The sequence below is a fragment of the Solea solea genome, chromosome 11 (assembly GCF_958295425.1).
Source record: "Solea solea chromosome 11, fSolSol10.1, whole genome shotgun sequence".
NCBI classification, from domain to species: domain Eukaryota; kingdom Metazoa; phylum Chordata; class Actinopteri; order Pleuronectiformes; family Soleidae; genus Solea; species Solea solea.
The window spans coordinates 2227812-2244263 of NC_081144.1; the positions used below are offsets into that span (position 1 = coordinate 2227812).

The 16452-nt window shown below is 42.6% G+C and overlaps 1 protein-coding gene across 1 annotated transcript; it reads right to left on the reverse strand.

Moving 5' to 3' along the window:
- Positions 1 to 520: 520 nt before the first annotated feature.
- stk35 (serine/threonine kinase 35) lies at positions 521 to 16259 on the reverse strand. The gene is made up of 3 exons (XM_058642784.1): positions 15306 to 16259; positions 11092 to 11912; positions 521 to 4066 (listed from the first exon to the last, which is right to left on the reverse strand). Exons 1-2 carry the CDS (start codon positions 15853 to 15855, stop codon positions 11170 to 11172), a joined length of 1293 nt encoding a protein of 430 aa, XP_058498767.1. The 5' UTR covers positions 15856 to 16259; the 3' UTR covers positions 521 to 4066; positions 11092 to 11169.
- Positions 16260 to 16452: the final 193 nt, after the last annotated feature.

Genomic DNA, 16452 nt, shown 5'->3' on the forward strand with positions numbered 1-16452 from the left:
ATTAAACTAGAGCTCAAATCTGAAAATGTACTTTTGCAATACCACAGAATCAAGTGTGTGCAGCTTGTTTTTGCTACTTGTGGTTTAAAGGTACACTCTGTTGATTATTGAGGGAGCATTCATGCCAATCAACGAGTAGAGAAGAAGACTTTCACACGTCCACTGAGCTCTGAGTTTATGGTCTTTATAGGTAATTCTATAGCTGTGTCGAAAAACCTGTCAACCATGAACTATTTTTCTACAGTGACTCCGCTTTAAATACTCGATAGCCATAGATTTTAATAATGTTTCGTGTTTTCTTACAGGTGATTCTTGACGTGAAGTACTGCACTTCTCATCCAGACTGTAGCTTTAAAGTTTGACCAGCTGATTCAGCTGCTTCCTTCTCTTAAGCACAGGAGGACATGATTACTGCCTGCGGCTGGATTTAAAAATGTTTTCCTCATATTTTCTTTTTGTAAGGAAACAATATCCTGGACGAGATTCTCTCAGACACAAACACACTCACACACACACAGAGTAACAGAGAAAGTTATAGTTTTGATCGTTTATTCCAAGAAAAGTTTGTCAAACATATTTACAACAACAAAACATGATTGTTTAATGCCTCTCCAAAACACCTACCGGCTGCTGTCCGCGTCTTATCCAAAAAAGCAGCGGAAAAAACAACATTTCAGAAGAAACTCAACACTGGAAAATATACACTAAAAAAAGGTTATCACACAACTGTCGCAGAGGGGCTTGGCTCTAAACAGTGCTTGCAGGGAAACAGTTTGCATAGTGTAAAAGTGTTTTCAAGTGGAATAAAGTACGAGTGAAAAGTACAGTGAGTGGACAACAAGTGATGACTCTGGAGATATACAGTCATTTAGCCATGTTAGCATCGAGGCTTAAAGAGACGTGTACACCGACATAGGAGGTTAGATTTCAAAAACTGCAGCTCCTATATACCGACTATTCCACACTAAAAACCCACACTGTTAAAATCAGCAAAGGGAGCCAGAGGTAACTTACAAGGAAGCTACGTATGGTTTTCTTGCACCGCTTCATGTATATAATAATAATAATATATGCTCATCAGATCGATGACACACGCTGAATTTACCCTCCAGCAACGACAGTGTCACAACCAAATGGAAGCTGCAGCTGTTCGTCGGACCAGCTGTGTAATACCGTCAGCGACAGAGCGAAAGAGAGTGAAAGAAACACACGTTTAAATGTTTAAATGTTTCAATGTCAGCAGGTGCTGCGTGTGAAAGGGGGAGAACCTGCATGTTTCTCATGAAGCTACGTTAGCATAAGCACACAGAGTCAAGTAAGTCAGAGGCTGGTTCAGGTCTGAAGAGTTTTGAGGTACAAAAAAAATGAAATAAAATAAAATAAAAAACAAAAATATCTATCCTACTCAAGTAAAAGTAAGACAAAGTTACACTGAGACTGTCACGGTGCTGAGGATGAGGTAGGACCACACTATTCAACGCCTCAAGTTCTGCTATTACTACTACGACCCAGATGCTACACGAGACTGTGAAACCTAAAGGTTTGGTCATTCCCCTCATCTGTGCTGGAGACTGAACACTATATATACTGTGTATATATATACATATGCAAGTGTGTACTGTATGTATACATGTGTAGCTGTGTCTCAGTTCAGGGCCCGCCTCTTTCCAGGGCTGCATTTGAAGCGACTCAGTTCGAAAAGGCTCCTCCAACTGGTGGATCCTTAAGTCTGACCTATCCCAGGATTCATTACACTCCAGAGAAGAATGGTTTAAAAGGACAAAAATAATGCACACTTTTAAATAGAAGTGCCAGGCTTCACATCAGTTGAAAAAATGTACATGGGAGTAGGGCTGTCGCGATACTCTCAAAAATGAAATACTGCAGTATGTACGCAGCAATACACGTAAAGGCTTTAAAAGTATGAACGTATGCATTCGTGATGTGTGCACAACAGGGAAACTCCCCCGCAAACTACCACGTCTCTGTTTGTCTCAGCCTCTACAGTGGACGCCAGCCTTCATCGTCTCTGTCCTCCAAAGACAGTGGGCCCCTGAATGGAGACACAGCTTGTGTATGTGCGTATACGTTCCCAGGATTAGCATTTCTTTTTTTGACTACCTTCTGAAACAATGACTTAGTCTTCCAGTTTCGTCCCAAAGCCAGCAAGCCACCAGGGGACGGCTCACCTGGTTGCAAAAAGAACTCAAGAACTATGGGAAACATTTCCCTGAGGAGTTAATGCCCTCGATTGCAAGTCTCATGTCTCCTTCAATAGAAGAAAGTGTGGATTTTGGAAATTATCTTTCCATTTAAAGTAAAACAGACGCAGCACATGAGTGGACGCCAGTGTGAGTGACAGCTGTTGTGTCCAATAGGAACATGGTGCTGGAAAATAGTCATTCTCTCGGCTTCAAAAGATTCTCATGTGACTTCACAACCTGTTACCACTTGTTTTTTTTATTATTCTGTGCATTTAAGCTTCATGTTCTTGTTCATGGTCGTTGCTTCAATGCCTCTGTGATACTTGACCACAGTGACCACTGCTTGAATGTGTTCCACTGCAAAGAATATGAAGCGCTTCCGTAAAGACAGGGAGGAGGGAGGGGGACAGTAAGGATGGGTTCTCCGTGACTGCTTTCAGGGATTATTTCCAGCTGGTAAATCTTCAAATTTCCTGTGAGTGTTCTTGAATGAGATACTCAGCAAAGATACAGGCAAAGGCGGCTCAGTACTGCTGTGGTGTCACTGTTCCCACAGAGACACCCGTTATTCATAACACAACAAACAGAAACTCTTTCTACAGGTCGTTCTCATATGCCACAATCATCCAATCCCTTAAAGGAAATCAAAAAAAAAAAACATTCATTGCAAAACTGTTAGTACATCAAATCATCACCGTTGTTTCTTGGTTCAAACTACATCACATGACATACTTTCTTGTGACCTGTGAGTTGAGGTCGCACACGAAAAACACATGTGGTCACAAACACGTGGGAAGTGACGCGATACGGGAATGATGCGTGAATTTGTCAGTTTCCTCTTTGTCTTCTCTCGCTGATGAATCCATGTTTTCTTATTTCCAGCAGTTCCAGCCGTCGACACCTGATTGCTCGTGGTGACAGGAAGCGTCACAGACTTGATCAAAGTTCAGTGGTGTCTGTGATGCCTGGGAAAGGTGTCGGTGTCTCTTTGTGGGTCACGTTTTCAAATATCTCAGAGTTTAGGGGGCGATTGCTCACAAGTTGCAAAACTCTTTGGCATCCGAATAAAAATCATGTAGTATGAACTTAAGTAAAAAAAGAAAAATGTTTATTGTAAGCTTTGCAGTGATGACAGACAGATTTGTCCATCAGATACTCTCTTTGGATTCAACGGAAACAATACGACTGATGTATGGTGACACTTAACACTTCTGAGGCATGGATTCTTTCAGTGCCCCCTTCCACACTAAATAAAGATGATTCACATTCATTCTGCCTCTGCCTGGTGTCGTGAAACGTCCTTGTAACATTTTCTTGACATGAACAAATGTGGAAAGTCACCACACAGTCACATTGTAACCTGACATCATTGCATCACTGGTTGGGTATTATTTAAAAAGTGTGACATCACTGAAAACCAAAGCGTCTGTTGGTCAACTGCTTGTTTCTCTAGGAAAAGCAGTTTCAAACTCTTTCGGGGTGTCTTATTACGGGGTGTCTTATTACATGTGCTTCCACTGTTACACATAACATCCATTCGCACTTGAGAGTCGTGTTTTAAGGCACAAGGTTGTACGGAGCAGTGAAGTGTCGTCTGCTCTTCCCACCATCGTCACAATGACACTGACACAATCCAGTCGTGTGACCTTTGCCAGTAAGAGTGACCGGTAAGAGCAGGTCTCTCCTCAAAAAAAAACATCACAAAGTCTCACAGATACTGAAATTCTCCTCAGTTTAAGCTCCACAGAGCTCCATGGTGACGGTGATCAGAGGTGGATCAGTTCAACCGTCACTTCCCACAGTTCAGTTTGTTGTTAGAGGCCCTTTTTCCATCGGCGTCCAGGTCTATGTAGTAAACAAAGCTGCAGAGACAGAATAAGAACATGTCAGCAAGGAAACGACAACAAACAGTACTGTTCATTCCATTTCATTCTGTATTTCTTCTTTTACAGCAGTTGGCGTCCTTACTGTTGCATTAATGCCTCCTTAGTCCTTACTTCCTCTTCTTTTTTGGTGCTTAACTGCATATTATGTAGATACAGGCACAGATATATATGTATATGATTGCAGGTTTTATAGTCTTTGTATAAGGATTCTTTGAAACATCAAATCAGGGTTTCCACACATTGGTTGACAGCAAATTAAAAGGACTCTTCAAGGACTTTCCAGGACCAATTACCTCAAAATTAAGCACCGAATGTGCTGACACAGGTTAAGACAGGAGGGCAACTTGTGAGAGCCGCTTCGCCCATGGCGTCCACTTTTACTGCGAATATTCTTAGGATCATGGAAAAAGTGTCCACAACACCGCGGGTACTTACGACTCCATGCTTGCTCTGCGTAGGCCTAACAGCAGGTGGCGTCGTAACAAATATTATTAAACCCATGTCTATTAAGGGCGATTTTCTAAAACTTCCAAGGGCCTTGAAAAGCATGGGTGGGAACCCTGGTTAATGTAGAAAATAAATACTGGGAAATGAACTTGCAGAACCAGATCTGATAACTAGTCTCACGGCTGAACATCAGCATCCACAGACCTTTAATTCAATGAAAACAAAAGAGTGCAGTCAGTGGCCGAGTCATAGCGTAACAGCATTTCTCCACTGCCTGCAGTATAATGACACTGGGACCACCCGACACCTCAGTGCACTTCACTGTGTGCAGATGTGCTCAGGTTCAGTTCAGCGCTGTGACTCTAAAAATAGCCCGACGTGCCACAGCTTGTGCTGGCAGCAGTTTGTTCAGTCTCTTCATGGCGTTGCATAACCTCACAGCACATGGGACAGACACAAATGGGTCGGCTTAGTGGGAGGCACGCACACTGGAGACGCCGAGTGAGGCGCGATGTAAAATTCTGTGCTTTTGAATATCTGTTTGTGGACAGAACAGCCACTGTTTTAGTTTGGGGTTTTCTAAACATTAAGAAACTCAACGCTCTCTAAACCTCCGACCAGAGGCCTTGGCTGTTTCTCAGTGTATACAACATGGAAGGGCTCAGTTTCTGTCCTATCAGCTTACCATAGGCTAAGTGTGTTCATAAATAGAGAGGGCTTACATCACCACCACTCCCATATGCATGCATACATACATACATACAAGTGTCCAGTAAAGAGCTGACCCTGTTTTCTGGTTCAGGGGTTGACAGAGGTTGTTAAAGTCTGAGCTTTGGACAAGAAGACGGATCCATTCTTTCTAACATGGTCCGTGTTTTCCTTCATTTAAAAACCTGTTCTTTAAAACAACCAGTATTGATGATTTTACAACTGTACGAGGTCTCAGCTTTCCTAACTTACCTCTGTGACTTTCTGTGTTTGTCATCTGCAGCTTTTAACGGGAGCAGCTTGTTGTACCAGCGTGAACTTTCTGACCTGAGGCACACGCTTTACAAACATGCCTCTCATTCCTGAGTACACACACACCAACGTGGATAGATTATACAACTTTACGACGCTCACACTGCCAGCTACACAGAGGACTTTGTTTTTACTTTCAAACTCAAGTGGATACAAATTACAAGACTCCTCAAGTCTTACCGATGTTCTATAGACTGAAGGATATCTCGTCTTTGTTTTACAAAACATTAGGAGCTCTGTTGACAGCTTCTTTTGAATATTGGTTCAGAGTCCTACTTCAATATGGATTCAAATGCCCGACCTGTCAATCTCAGAACCAATCATCTATTAACAGCCTATATTTTGGGATCTTCCTGTGTAAATGGCCGACATGAAGGGCGAAAACTTTCATTTCCCTTTGAGCATTTACTCGCAAGTAATCTCTAATCTGAATTCATATGCAGCTAGCATTTAATAAAGAGAAAGCCTGTTTTTTGGGAAATGCTCTCCACATGGAGCATTTATCTGGGAGCAATCAAGGCCTGCTCAAACTGGTGAAACTGAAAATGGAATCCAGAAGACTTCTGGTCCCTTGCCTCAATATTCTACATATTCACATGAAACTGTTGACACTGAACACCCATGGCAGTTCTATTGGTGCTAATCTTTAGAAGACCTTGACCTCTGACCTCCCTGCAGAGCAGAGGGGTACAACCACTTCCTTTACACAGCTGTGACGGAGCACACTGACTGTCAAACATCCCACATCCCAAAACTTCTCACTGCTCAAATCAATTCATAGTGTATACTAGGGGTGGGTATAAAATACTCTTGTCCTTCCCCGTGAGTTTGTAATTAACAAATTCATTACTTACGTCGAAATCTCGCTCTATTTGAGACTGAGAACTCTGTGACTACAGCTGCCACGCATCATTATCACTGCTACATGAATAAGCAGAATAAAACAAAACATGACAAATGTCAAAATCCATTCAATCGTCACTCATCCATTTGTCGTTGCGTAACATCAGACAGGCTCAGTAAAAACAGCAGAGAGAGAGAGAGACCAGTATCTTGCTTGAAAAACTGCAGCAGCACTTTGTTATTATCAGAGTGAACAGTGGCTTTTTTTACGAGGTCATGGTGGTTTTGTGGGTGTGCGGCGTTCAAACAGCACATTCCTCACTGCCGACAATCACCCAAACCATTCATTTCATCACTTTAAAAAAGGTGTGTGGAGAAAGGTTTCTCTTCATGTAAAAGTGACAAAGCATGTCCAGAAAATAATGGTGACTTTATTAACCAGATTAAACTACTTCACAGGTTGGGCGGACATTCGTTTAATGTTCTTGTGCTTTGAAATAAAACTGAGCTCCAGTTAAAAGGTGATATGTGTGGATCTGTCAGAACCCCAGTCTTGTTACATTAAAAAGAAACTGTTATAAGATCAGAATTATCCTCAGAACCTCTTTAAGTTTTTTAAACAAATAGGATTTAATTTAATAATGGACACTAGGGCTACATAATGATGAATCTGTTGATTTTCTTGATTTATCGATCGTTGATCGGCGTTTACCAAACTTGGAAATGATCTCAAATGTCTGGTTTTGTCCACAAACCAAAATAGTTGAGGCCAAACTTCACATTCGTTTCCTGCCCTCAGGTAATCCTGAGTTCTTATGCACTTATTTTGTCCCAGGATAGAGCGTGCAGCAGTGACACAGCAAATCCACACGTCCATCCGCTGCAACAGATGTTGACTTTTTTTGACTCTTTTTCGCATTATTTACAGCCAAGTACCTTGTCTGTTTCTTTCACACACTTTTATCCAGTCAACAGCAAAAGAGACAAAAACATACGACTCTGTCATTGAGCAGTGAGGCAATGATAGACAGCACACAGACTGTGGGGAGATTAATGCAGTGTGAAGAGCTTACGACTCATTAGATTCAACACAGGCACCATGAATGGGGAGAGCGGAGTGGAAAAAAATGTGGATCAGCGTTATTCCAGTTCAATGTGGTCCTACAGTGCAGTGCCATGGTGGACGGTGCATCATAAATTGGGCATATTTTCTATAAACACACATGATAATAAAAAAAAGGTGGCAGATTACTGAATTTGCTTGGTATTTTCACTCCAACGTTCAATTTTACTCACTCATCCTTAGTATGTGAACATAAAGGGGGGCATCACCGCCATTGTTTGTGCAGGAGCTTTGTGTTTGCAGTTTTTGCCCCCGAGGCCGTATTTCAAACTTTCACAGCCACCGAGTTACATAAGAACACCAATAATGCTCATCACTCCCTCTCCTAAAAACTCATTGCCTTCTTCTGGTATTTCTCAGCCCGTCAACAATACCCCCACTGAGTGAGCCAGCGTACTGGACATAGTGTACCCTGCATATAACTGCTCTCCAAACAACCCCCATTTCCTTTAAAGGAGCGACTTCAGCGTTGTCTCAGATGAGAATGTCTTTGTTTGAAATGGGCACTGTATAGGCGCAGTCAGATAAGACACACTGTACTTTGTTTCATGAGATGTATTCTCACATTAATGATCATTTTTTTGAACCTGCATACGCTCAACGGAAGCCTGAGGCCGTGTTTCATTGCGCTACGGTCTGATTGACATTTTCTGCCATTCGTTCATTTCCATGTTGGTCCATGTGGAGCCTACACCGACGTATCACACCTCCACAGTTCCAGTTTGGTTCTTCATGCGTAACAATGGAGAACTTGGCCCTTGCTCTTTTCATAATGATGCTGTGTAATCAAATCATTTCAGCATCTCTTAATTGGGATATTGCCCTTGGTCATAAAGCCATTTGAATTTGAATTATTTAGCAGTATTTTTTCTCTTTTAATAATATATTTTTGTCTGTATTAGATAGGACAGTGAAGTGTGAAAAGGGGGAGAGGGAGAGGGGAAGCCACGCAGCAAAGAACCACAGTTGGAATCAAACCCGGGCCCTTTTGCCCCATGGGGCACCAGCTCTACAAGCTGATCCATCAAAAATAACTGAGCACCAGCAGCTCGAGTACTCATTATGGTTCATGTGTGCAGTACAAGGACAACACCCTGAAAATGCCTCAACTTGCAAAAAGCTTGATCAACAGTGAATCAACAGTGTGTCCTAAAATAAAGAGACTGTACATGTGGGGAGGGCCAGGGCTTACAGTGCTCTGGCCTGGTTTCCACTGAGGTGGCACGCGGCTGGCAGGCAGAGACACAGAGGACACAATGTTCCTGATGCAAGTCTCTTTATAAGCCCTGAATCACGAGCAGCACGGTCACTGTCCAGCACAGGCAGAGAGGGAGGGAGGGTGTTAGGGAGGGAGGGAGGACGCAGAGAGGATGGATGAGAGAGATGGGGAGGGTGATGCCATACAAAACACTGATACACACACACAGAAATGTGCTGATGTTTTGTCAACATCACAGCCAATCTGTGTGTGTGCTTATATATATATATGTATATATAGCTTTGTACTCGTTAGCTCTTATGGAATTTTTGTGGCATAAACACTGACCCTGGCAGGACCAGTGGTTCTCATGGAGACCAAAACCTGGTACTAATAAGACATGTGCATCATTTGAGGAACTGGTCATGTTTAGAGCTAAGATTTGGTTATGGATAGGGTTAGGTATCAACTGGTTATGGTGGAGGTCAGGGATAATGCTCCATTTAAGCTGGCCAAATGCAGTGTGTTAAAAAATAGAAAACAATGGGACTTGTTTCTCTGATCAATTTAGCAAAACACTGTTCTATTTTCAGCGCATGGGAACCTTCTGAAAGGGAGTGCCTTCCTAAGGCAGTGCTGGATAATCTCTTTTCAACCCAAACAAAAGGCAGCTGTGAGGGCGGAGCATCACGCAATGAGGTAAACACAGGGCTGACAAATGATCAGGTTGAAATGCTGCCAATGATTAAATGGGATTGATGATGTGGTAATGTGACGCCTTTAAAGTATCCAGTGAGTAAATCTTTACTTCCATGAAGTCGCTGCACCAGCTTCCATACTGTAGATGTTAAATCTCATGGGTGAGCTATGCATCATCACTATGACGTAACCAGCTCTCTCCTAAGCTAACATGCTTCTGACATAAGTACACATGCAGCATAAACTATTATATAAACTACTATACCCCCCCCATAGCCACTAATCCCTCTCTCCAGCAGATGAACCAGTGCAAGGTCCTGTTGCATAACATGGTTTCCCATTAGGCCACGAGAAAACAAGGCCAATGTGCAGTGGTGCACAAGCGTGCGACACCACCTTCTGAGCACTTCGCCGACTCGCACAAGGCCAAGCGGTGTGACGTCACAGAGGGTGGGGGGGTTAACGGAGAATGGCCACAGCACTGGACAGCCCAGTGTCAAACAATAGCTTCAATCATCAATGAAGTTGGTTTGAGTTCAAACAAAGACAGACAGACATTTCGGGTCGCTGAGCAAACACTTTGGGGGCTCATTGATCTGCTACAAGATGTTTCTGCTCTAAAAAGCAAACTGAGACAATGCTACAGTGACACTTTACTTCCACTGCAAAAAGTCACTTATTAGTGAGGATGTTTGTTTTGGGGACGAGGGGAGGGCGGGTCCTACTGATATGTGACACAATATGCAGTCAAATCTGTCAGGGCTGCAATGATTAATGATCAAATAATCAGTTTCAGTGAGGCTAAATGAGTAAAACCGACTAAAACTGAACTGTGTTCTGTGATGTATTTAATTAAAACCAGGTGGTTTGCCCCGAGGTCATCAGTGTTCCAATAAAGCGTCACCTTCACCTTCAGCTTTAATCACACTTAATGTTTGCTAAATTACTGAAGGACGATACCTGAACAACGTGTGCACTTTATATTAACATCAGTCATCTCGTTAACGTTATCAGTGGCTTAGGACTGTGTCTTGACGTCAGTGCACCACAGCAGACACTTTCATTCTGTTAATCCTGATTCTAAGACAGAGGAGGAAGTCAAAAATGTGGGCCAACTTGACTTCACGGCTCAACAGGGCAGTGTCAAATCATTAGTTATAGTGTAGATGATTGGTAAAATCCTCACACACTGTCCCTTTGTTTGCTGCCGCAATTAAACATTAATATCGTGATTGATTTATTATTATTTTAAGTTTATTATTTTGTCCAGAAAACGCCACCAATGGTGAAACATGTCTTATAATTCCCAACAACCAAACACAACTTCATTTTGAATGTTCATCATCACTGCAAGCGTCGCAGTCAAATCCTCACTTTAGAGACCGACTTGTTTCCTGTCTTGACCTACTGTACTAAACGTGTAAAGAGGATTGACATGTGTTCAGGTGAGGCCTTTGTGTCACAGCAGCTTTTTACACTGATACTGCTGCTTCTCTCTCCGAGTAAAGAGAGGTCAAATCAATGCAATTGGCCAATACATGTCAAGTGATTTCATTTCATTTATAGTTCAGCCTTTTCTCTTTAAGCTGTCGTTTGCAAAGTGTATAACGCACATGTTGACATTTTGCGATAAATGTAATATTTAAAAGTATTAAAGGAAGTCGAACGTACCTGGGAAACAAAGAGGTCCCTTCGTTGACTGGTTAGAGTTACAAAAAAATAAAGAGAAGTTGGAAAAGGTGGTGGCCGTCACGCTGCACACGTGACCTGGTCCATCCGCACCTCCAGCTGGAAGGCGTCTGGTCTGTCCTGAGGGTTGACCGCGAGCATGTCCTGGAGCAGTTTCTTCACGTCCTCAGACATGGAGCTTCTGGCTCTCTGAGGGATGTGAAGAACCATCTTAGGGTTCTCCAACAGAGCCTCACCAACAGGTACAATCTCTGTGCCCTGCCGTATGTAGGTGCCCAGCAGCTCACGCTTGGACTCTGCATCGATGAATGTGATCCGCTCAAGCATTGCCCAGATGATGATGCCCAGGGCGAAGATATCAGCTTTGGCCGTGTAGTGACCCTCCCACACCTCGGGGGCCATGTAGAAGTCTGAGCCACAAGCTGATGACAACCAGTACTTGTTTATGTTGTTGATGTTGTTCTGGTTGCTGCCTCTGCCAGCTGCTCCTGTTGCCGGGTGCTCTTCACTGATATTGCGCTTTAGACCGGCACAAACTTTACTGAGGCCAAAGTCGGCAACTTTGAGAACTGGTGTACCAGATTTCTGTGAGATGAGAATGTTGTCTGGCTTCAGGTCGCGGTGGACGATGTTGTTCTTGTGCAGAAACGCTACGGCACTCGTCAACTGACGCATAAAGCTGCAGTTAGTCTGGGGATCGGGCCGGCGGGACAAGATGTACTGGTTGAGGTCTCCACCCTCACAGAACTCCATGACGAACCAGAGGTAACACGGCCCCTCCGGGTAACCCAGGATCCGCTCCCCTGCAGCATGCAGATTAAACGGGAACCAGATTAGTGACTTGATCAGACATTACCATGTATATAAATAGGTCTATAAGTCTTTATAGTTAAACAGAACAATGAATCTTACACAAGTCCAGTCATGGACTTGTGTAAGATTCTGGGAAACAGACTTGTTTATAAAGTATAAGTTAACATTAAAATACACATTTCAAACAGTGAATGCATAAACATGGTGTTTATTTTTTGGCAATGATCAATTTAAAGATTCATGTTAAATGGAAAAGACATTAGACTGGACATGAGGTATTTTGCCCATTGTTCGATGCACTGGAGCTGACATTTTACGCAGGGTGTGTTGAACCCACTGTTCTTACATGCTCTGCTGGGCTTTCACTTTTAATAATTTTGACATGAGATTCCACATGTCAGTGTAAAACTCCCATTTAACCACAGGCACATTTTAATCACCTGTTCACAGAAGTTGTTTGATAATTGACTACCTGAGTTTGGAATGTGAGCCAACTGCTGACACCAGAAGCCCATTTATATTTGAGGATGTTTCAGCAGAGAATGGTTTATGCTAAGAACAAAACAGTTTGTTCCCACTTTGCCCATTATTATATGTTGCAGGATATGGGGGGGGAGTTGGAAGTGAGTCCAGAGAATCAGGTTTCACAGCCAAACACTACATGATTTGTTGTGAAACAATTGCAACTGTCACATTTCCTCCAGAGAAAACGTCGTCGGTATCTGTGCTTACATTTACAGTAGCGTCATGAGCTCATAAACTCGGCTGTCTCGCTTCCACTTCAAACAGTGTTCGAGAGCTTTTCAAATCTCTAACATTTGCAGACTGAAGAACCTGACCTGAAGCTCAGGGTCTCCTCAACAAACCTCAGCTGATCCAGACACAGCTCACCTTTTAATCACTTCACTTACACGACAACAAGAAACCACTTCAGTACAAACTGCATATGAAAAACTAAAGATGCCGTTTTCAGAAAACCACAAAGCCCAACATTGGGGCTGCAACTAATCATTTTTTTTCTTCTCGGTTAATCTATAATTGTTTGGTCCATAAAATGTCAGAAGATATTGAAAAATTTGATAATGTCAAATGTCAATTCAGTTTCAATGATTGATATTTGGAGCAAAGAAACCGGAACATATTTACATTTGAGAAGCTGGAAAAAACTGTTTGTTTTACTTTTTAAAAGAAAAACATTCAAATCACTTAATCGATTACTTAATTTAGTAATCATTTAATAGACTAATTGTTATTTACGAGACATACAGCATGTTGTCAGCCAATATATAAGCTTATTGCTTATATAAAACACACAGTATTTTATAAGTTAGATCTGCTTCACGATTTGATAACTAGGGATTTTTATTATTATCACCTCCTATCCCACTACCTAATTGGATATGTTAGATAAAAACATCTCTTCCACCACCAGCATCAGTGAAACTGGTTTTCCAGTTGTCCCAACAGCATCGCTCCCCCCACACGACCTCCACTGAAGATCACTGCAAGCTGTTGTGCCACCACTGCCACTGCTGACTTTACACTTTCAAAACTAGGTTACATGGACCAAAACAAAACATAAAAAGGACCAAACAGGGGCGAAAAAAGTTTTAGAAATCCACAAGCCTTCACAAACGATTTATCTAAAATCCTACCAACACTAGTGCTTGATGAAACAACGTCAGCTCAAGATTAATATTTTACTTCAAGAGCCTGAATGGTGACACTTACATAACAGCCAGGCTATTATAAGAAATGAAAAGAAGCAAACACTGCAAACCGATTGAGTCATAAACATGCTTATTTTAGGCAAATAACACATTACCACTAGCATTCTTACGCTAAATGTGAATATTTTGAGGACAGAAGACACAGTCACTATCTATTCCTATTTCAACATAATAACAAATAAAGTCAAAAGTAGGCCAAGCTGTATTTTTATATCCCAAAGTGAACTTGCAATATCATTGTTTACTGATCAAAATTCCAGTCAACAAGCAATGGGTTAACATGTTACCAAGTAGTACACGGTGTTCTTTATGAGCTCAGGGCTACACTGTGTTCCCTCTCAGTGTACAGGAAACGTATGGCAACGTCTCTGACAACAGAGGGCAACAAAAGCACTCAATGGCTGACTGCTTAATTAGAATTAATAAATAAAAAAAACACATTAAACCCATTAAAAACTAAATTGGAGCCTTGCATCACACACAGCATCTTCTAGCATCTTACAGTTTATGGCTGATGATGCAACTCCTACATTATATAATGTAACCACACACACAGCATAGCACCAAAGCACTTAAGAAGTCACCAAAATGAACTGAATGATATTTATAATCAACTCATTTCATAAACCTGAGCCAATGTTTGATTTATTTTAGTGATTTCATAAAGACTCACAAAGTGGTTTACATGACCTTTCAAAACAAGAGACCCTAAAGTTTGGATTGATGACTCGAGCTGCAAAAATCCCTTTCTAAACTTTGTGTCAAGTCTTATTTTGTAGAGTTTAGTGCGGAGATATAAAAGATGGTCAAAAATGGAGTTCAAAGTGAGCATCAGAGTGAGGAAAAGATTGACTTTGAATATGGTGTTGTTTGTAGGGTATAGACAGACTGGTCGAGTAATTCACAAACTGCTTATCTAGTGGGCTATTCACACACAAACACCTCTAGGGCTCTCGGCCGTTGACCAGGTTAGACGACTTGTTGATGCATGAGGAGAATGACCAGACTGGTTTAAATAACCAACAAACACCCACAGGAATAATAGCTGTTGTGTAGTACAATGACAGTCTGAATAAACTAAACCTAGGTACGCAGAAGACCATCTCCTAACGTTCTACACCTTGAAACCTGAAGATGATGGGATCAGACTGGATGTGACACCCTGCCACTCAACAAGGCTCCATCAGATTGGAATAATTTACAAAGGTCACTTAAATCAACTACCTGTATTCATGTTTTATAAGACTCACTGTTTGTTTGCCTTTAACTGAAATGATTGTTCTTGCTTTAGACTTGTACTCTTGTTTCTAGCGTTGCTTACTATGGTTGGCCATTAGTGTTATGACAATTGCAATGCACTGATGTGGTTTGAGACTTTGTTCTGTTTACATAATTGTGCTGACTGTCCTTATAGATTGTTGTCTTGTTTGTTTTTATATTGTTTGTGTCCTTAAATGTTTGGAAACGTTCATGCTTTGTGTTTGAGGACCCCCAGAAAACTAGATGGTGCATCCTTTGATAAACACATTACAAATAAACACATTAGGTGTCTAATAATGTGCCTGTGAATGTTGTGTTCTAATGTGTGTGTGTGTGTTACTTGATGACTGTTATTGCTGCTGCTAACAGGTGAAAGTGTGTGTGTTTATGTACCTTTGAGTGACGTCTCCACCAGACGCAGGTACTGCTTGGACCTCTTGTTGCCGTGACTCATCTTCTGGGCCAGACCACTTCTCTGCAGGACACACTCCTCCAGCTGCACCACGTTCTGGTGTCGGTTCTCCAGGCTCGTTAGGGCCCAGAACTCGGACAGAGCCAGCTCCACGTTCTCTGGTGCGTCGCACTGGAGTCTCTTCACCGCCACTGTGGCTCCCGTTTTTCGGGATACAGCCTCGTACACCACCCCGTAGCTTCCCCGGCCGACCTCCCGGAGCAGGTTGTACCGGGGGGACACCGCCGAGCCGGGCTTCATGCGCCCATTCCGCAGGAAGCTGACACAGAAATAATCATCGTCTTCCTCCATGGACTCGGTGTGGTGGTTGTTGTTTTCCACCAAGAGCGAGCGGAGGACTTTCCCAGCGGCTCGCCTCATCTTCCCGACCACACTCCTTCTGCAGTCTCGCACACCCCCGCTTACCTTTCTCCTCTTCTTCCCGTTGCAAATTTCCATAACTTCTTCTTTTTTTTTGTTGAAAGTAGGCATGGTGCGTGTTTATCTTTCATTACTTTAACTGTGGACTATTAAACTGGCCGTCGTTCCTTTCTCTTTTTCTTTCTTCTAAAAGGTTCCCGGTATTCGGACGAAACTCGCGAGCTTCACTAACAAAATGTTCCAGCAGCTCCGAGAACAAACAGGGAACAGGGGGCGTGGCCTCGCCACAGCTTCGCCTCGCGCTGATTGGTGGAGGGGGATAAACAAAACAGCTCGCGCAGATTCCCACAGGGCGCGCGAGACAAGGTTTGTCTGTATTTTTTGAATAAAATCAAATTACTCTGTTGTGGTCAATCAAACGTTGTGTTGAACCGGATTAAAACCGCGAGACTCTATGTGTGGGAAGTCCGTCTGTTTTGACTTCTCCCCCTCCGTGCCAAACCGGTCCGAGGCAGCGTGGACTGACACGAGCGAGGACGAGGCACGTGCACACAGGCATGTACTCAGAAGCAGTAACAGCATAGCAGCAGTTTGTAACAATGAACACACACACACACACACACAAACACAAAGAGGGGGAGAGGGAGACCCTGAAAGCATCATCAATGAGCGTCATCACTATCATCTTTCGTCTTTATTTACATTTTT

Coding starts and splice junctions, on each gene's coding strand:
- stk35 (XM_058642784.1), bottom strand. CDS start 15,855: ATGCCTACTTTCAACAAAAAAAAAGAAGAAGTTATGGAAATTTGCAAC. Junction 11,913..15,305: donor GGTGGAGACGTCACTCAAAG/GTACATAAACAC, acceptor TGCATGCTGCAG/GGGAGCGGATCCTGGGTTAC.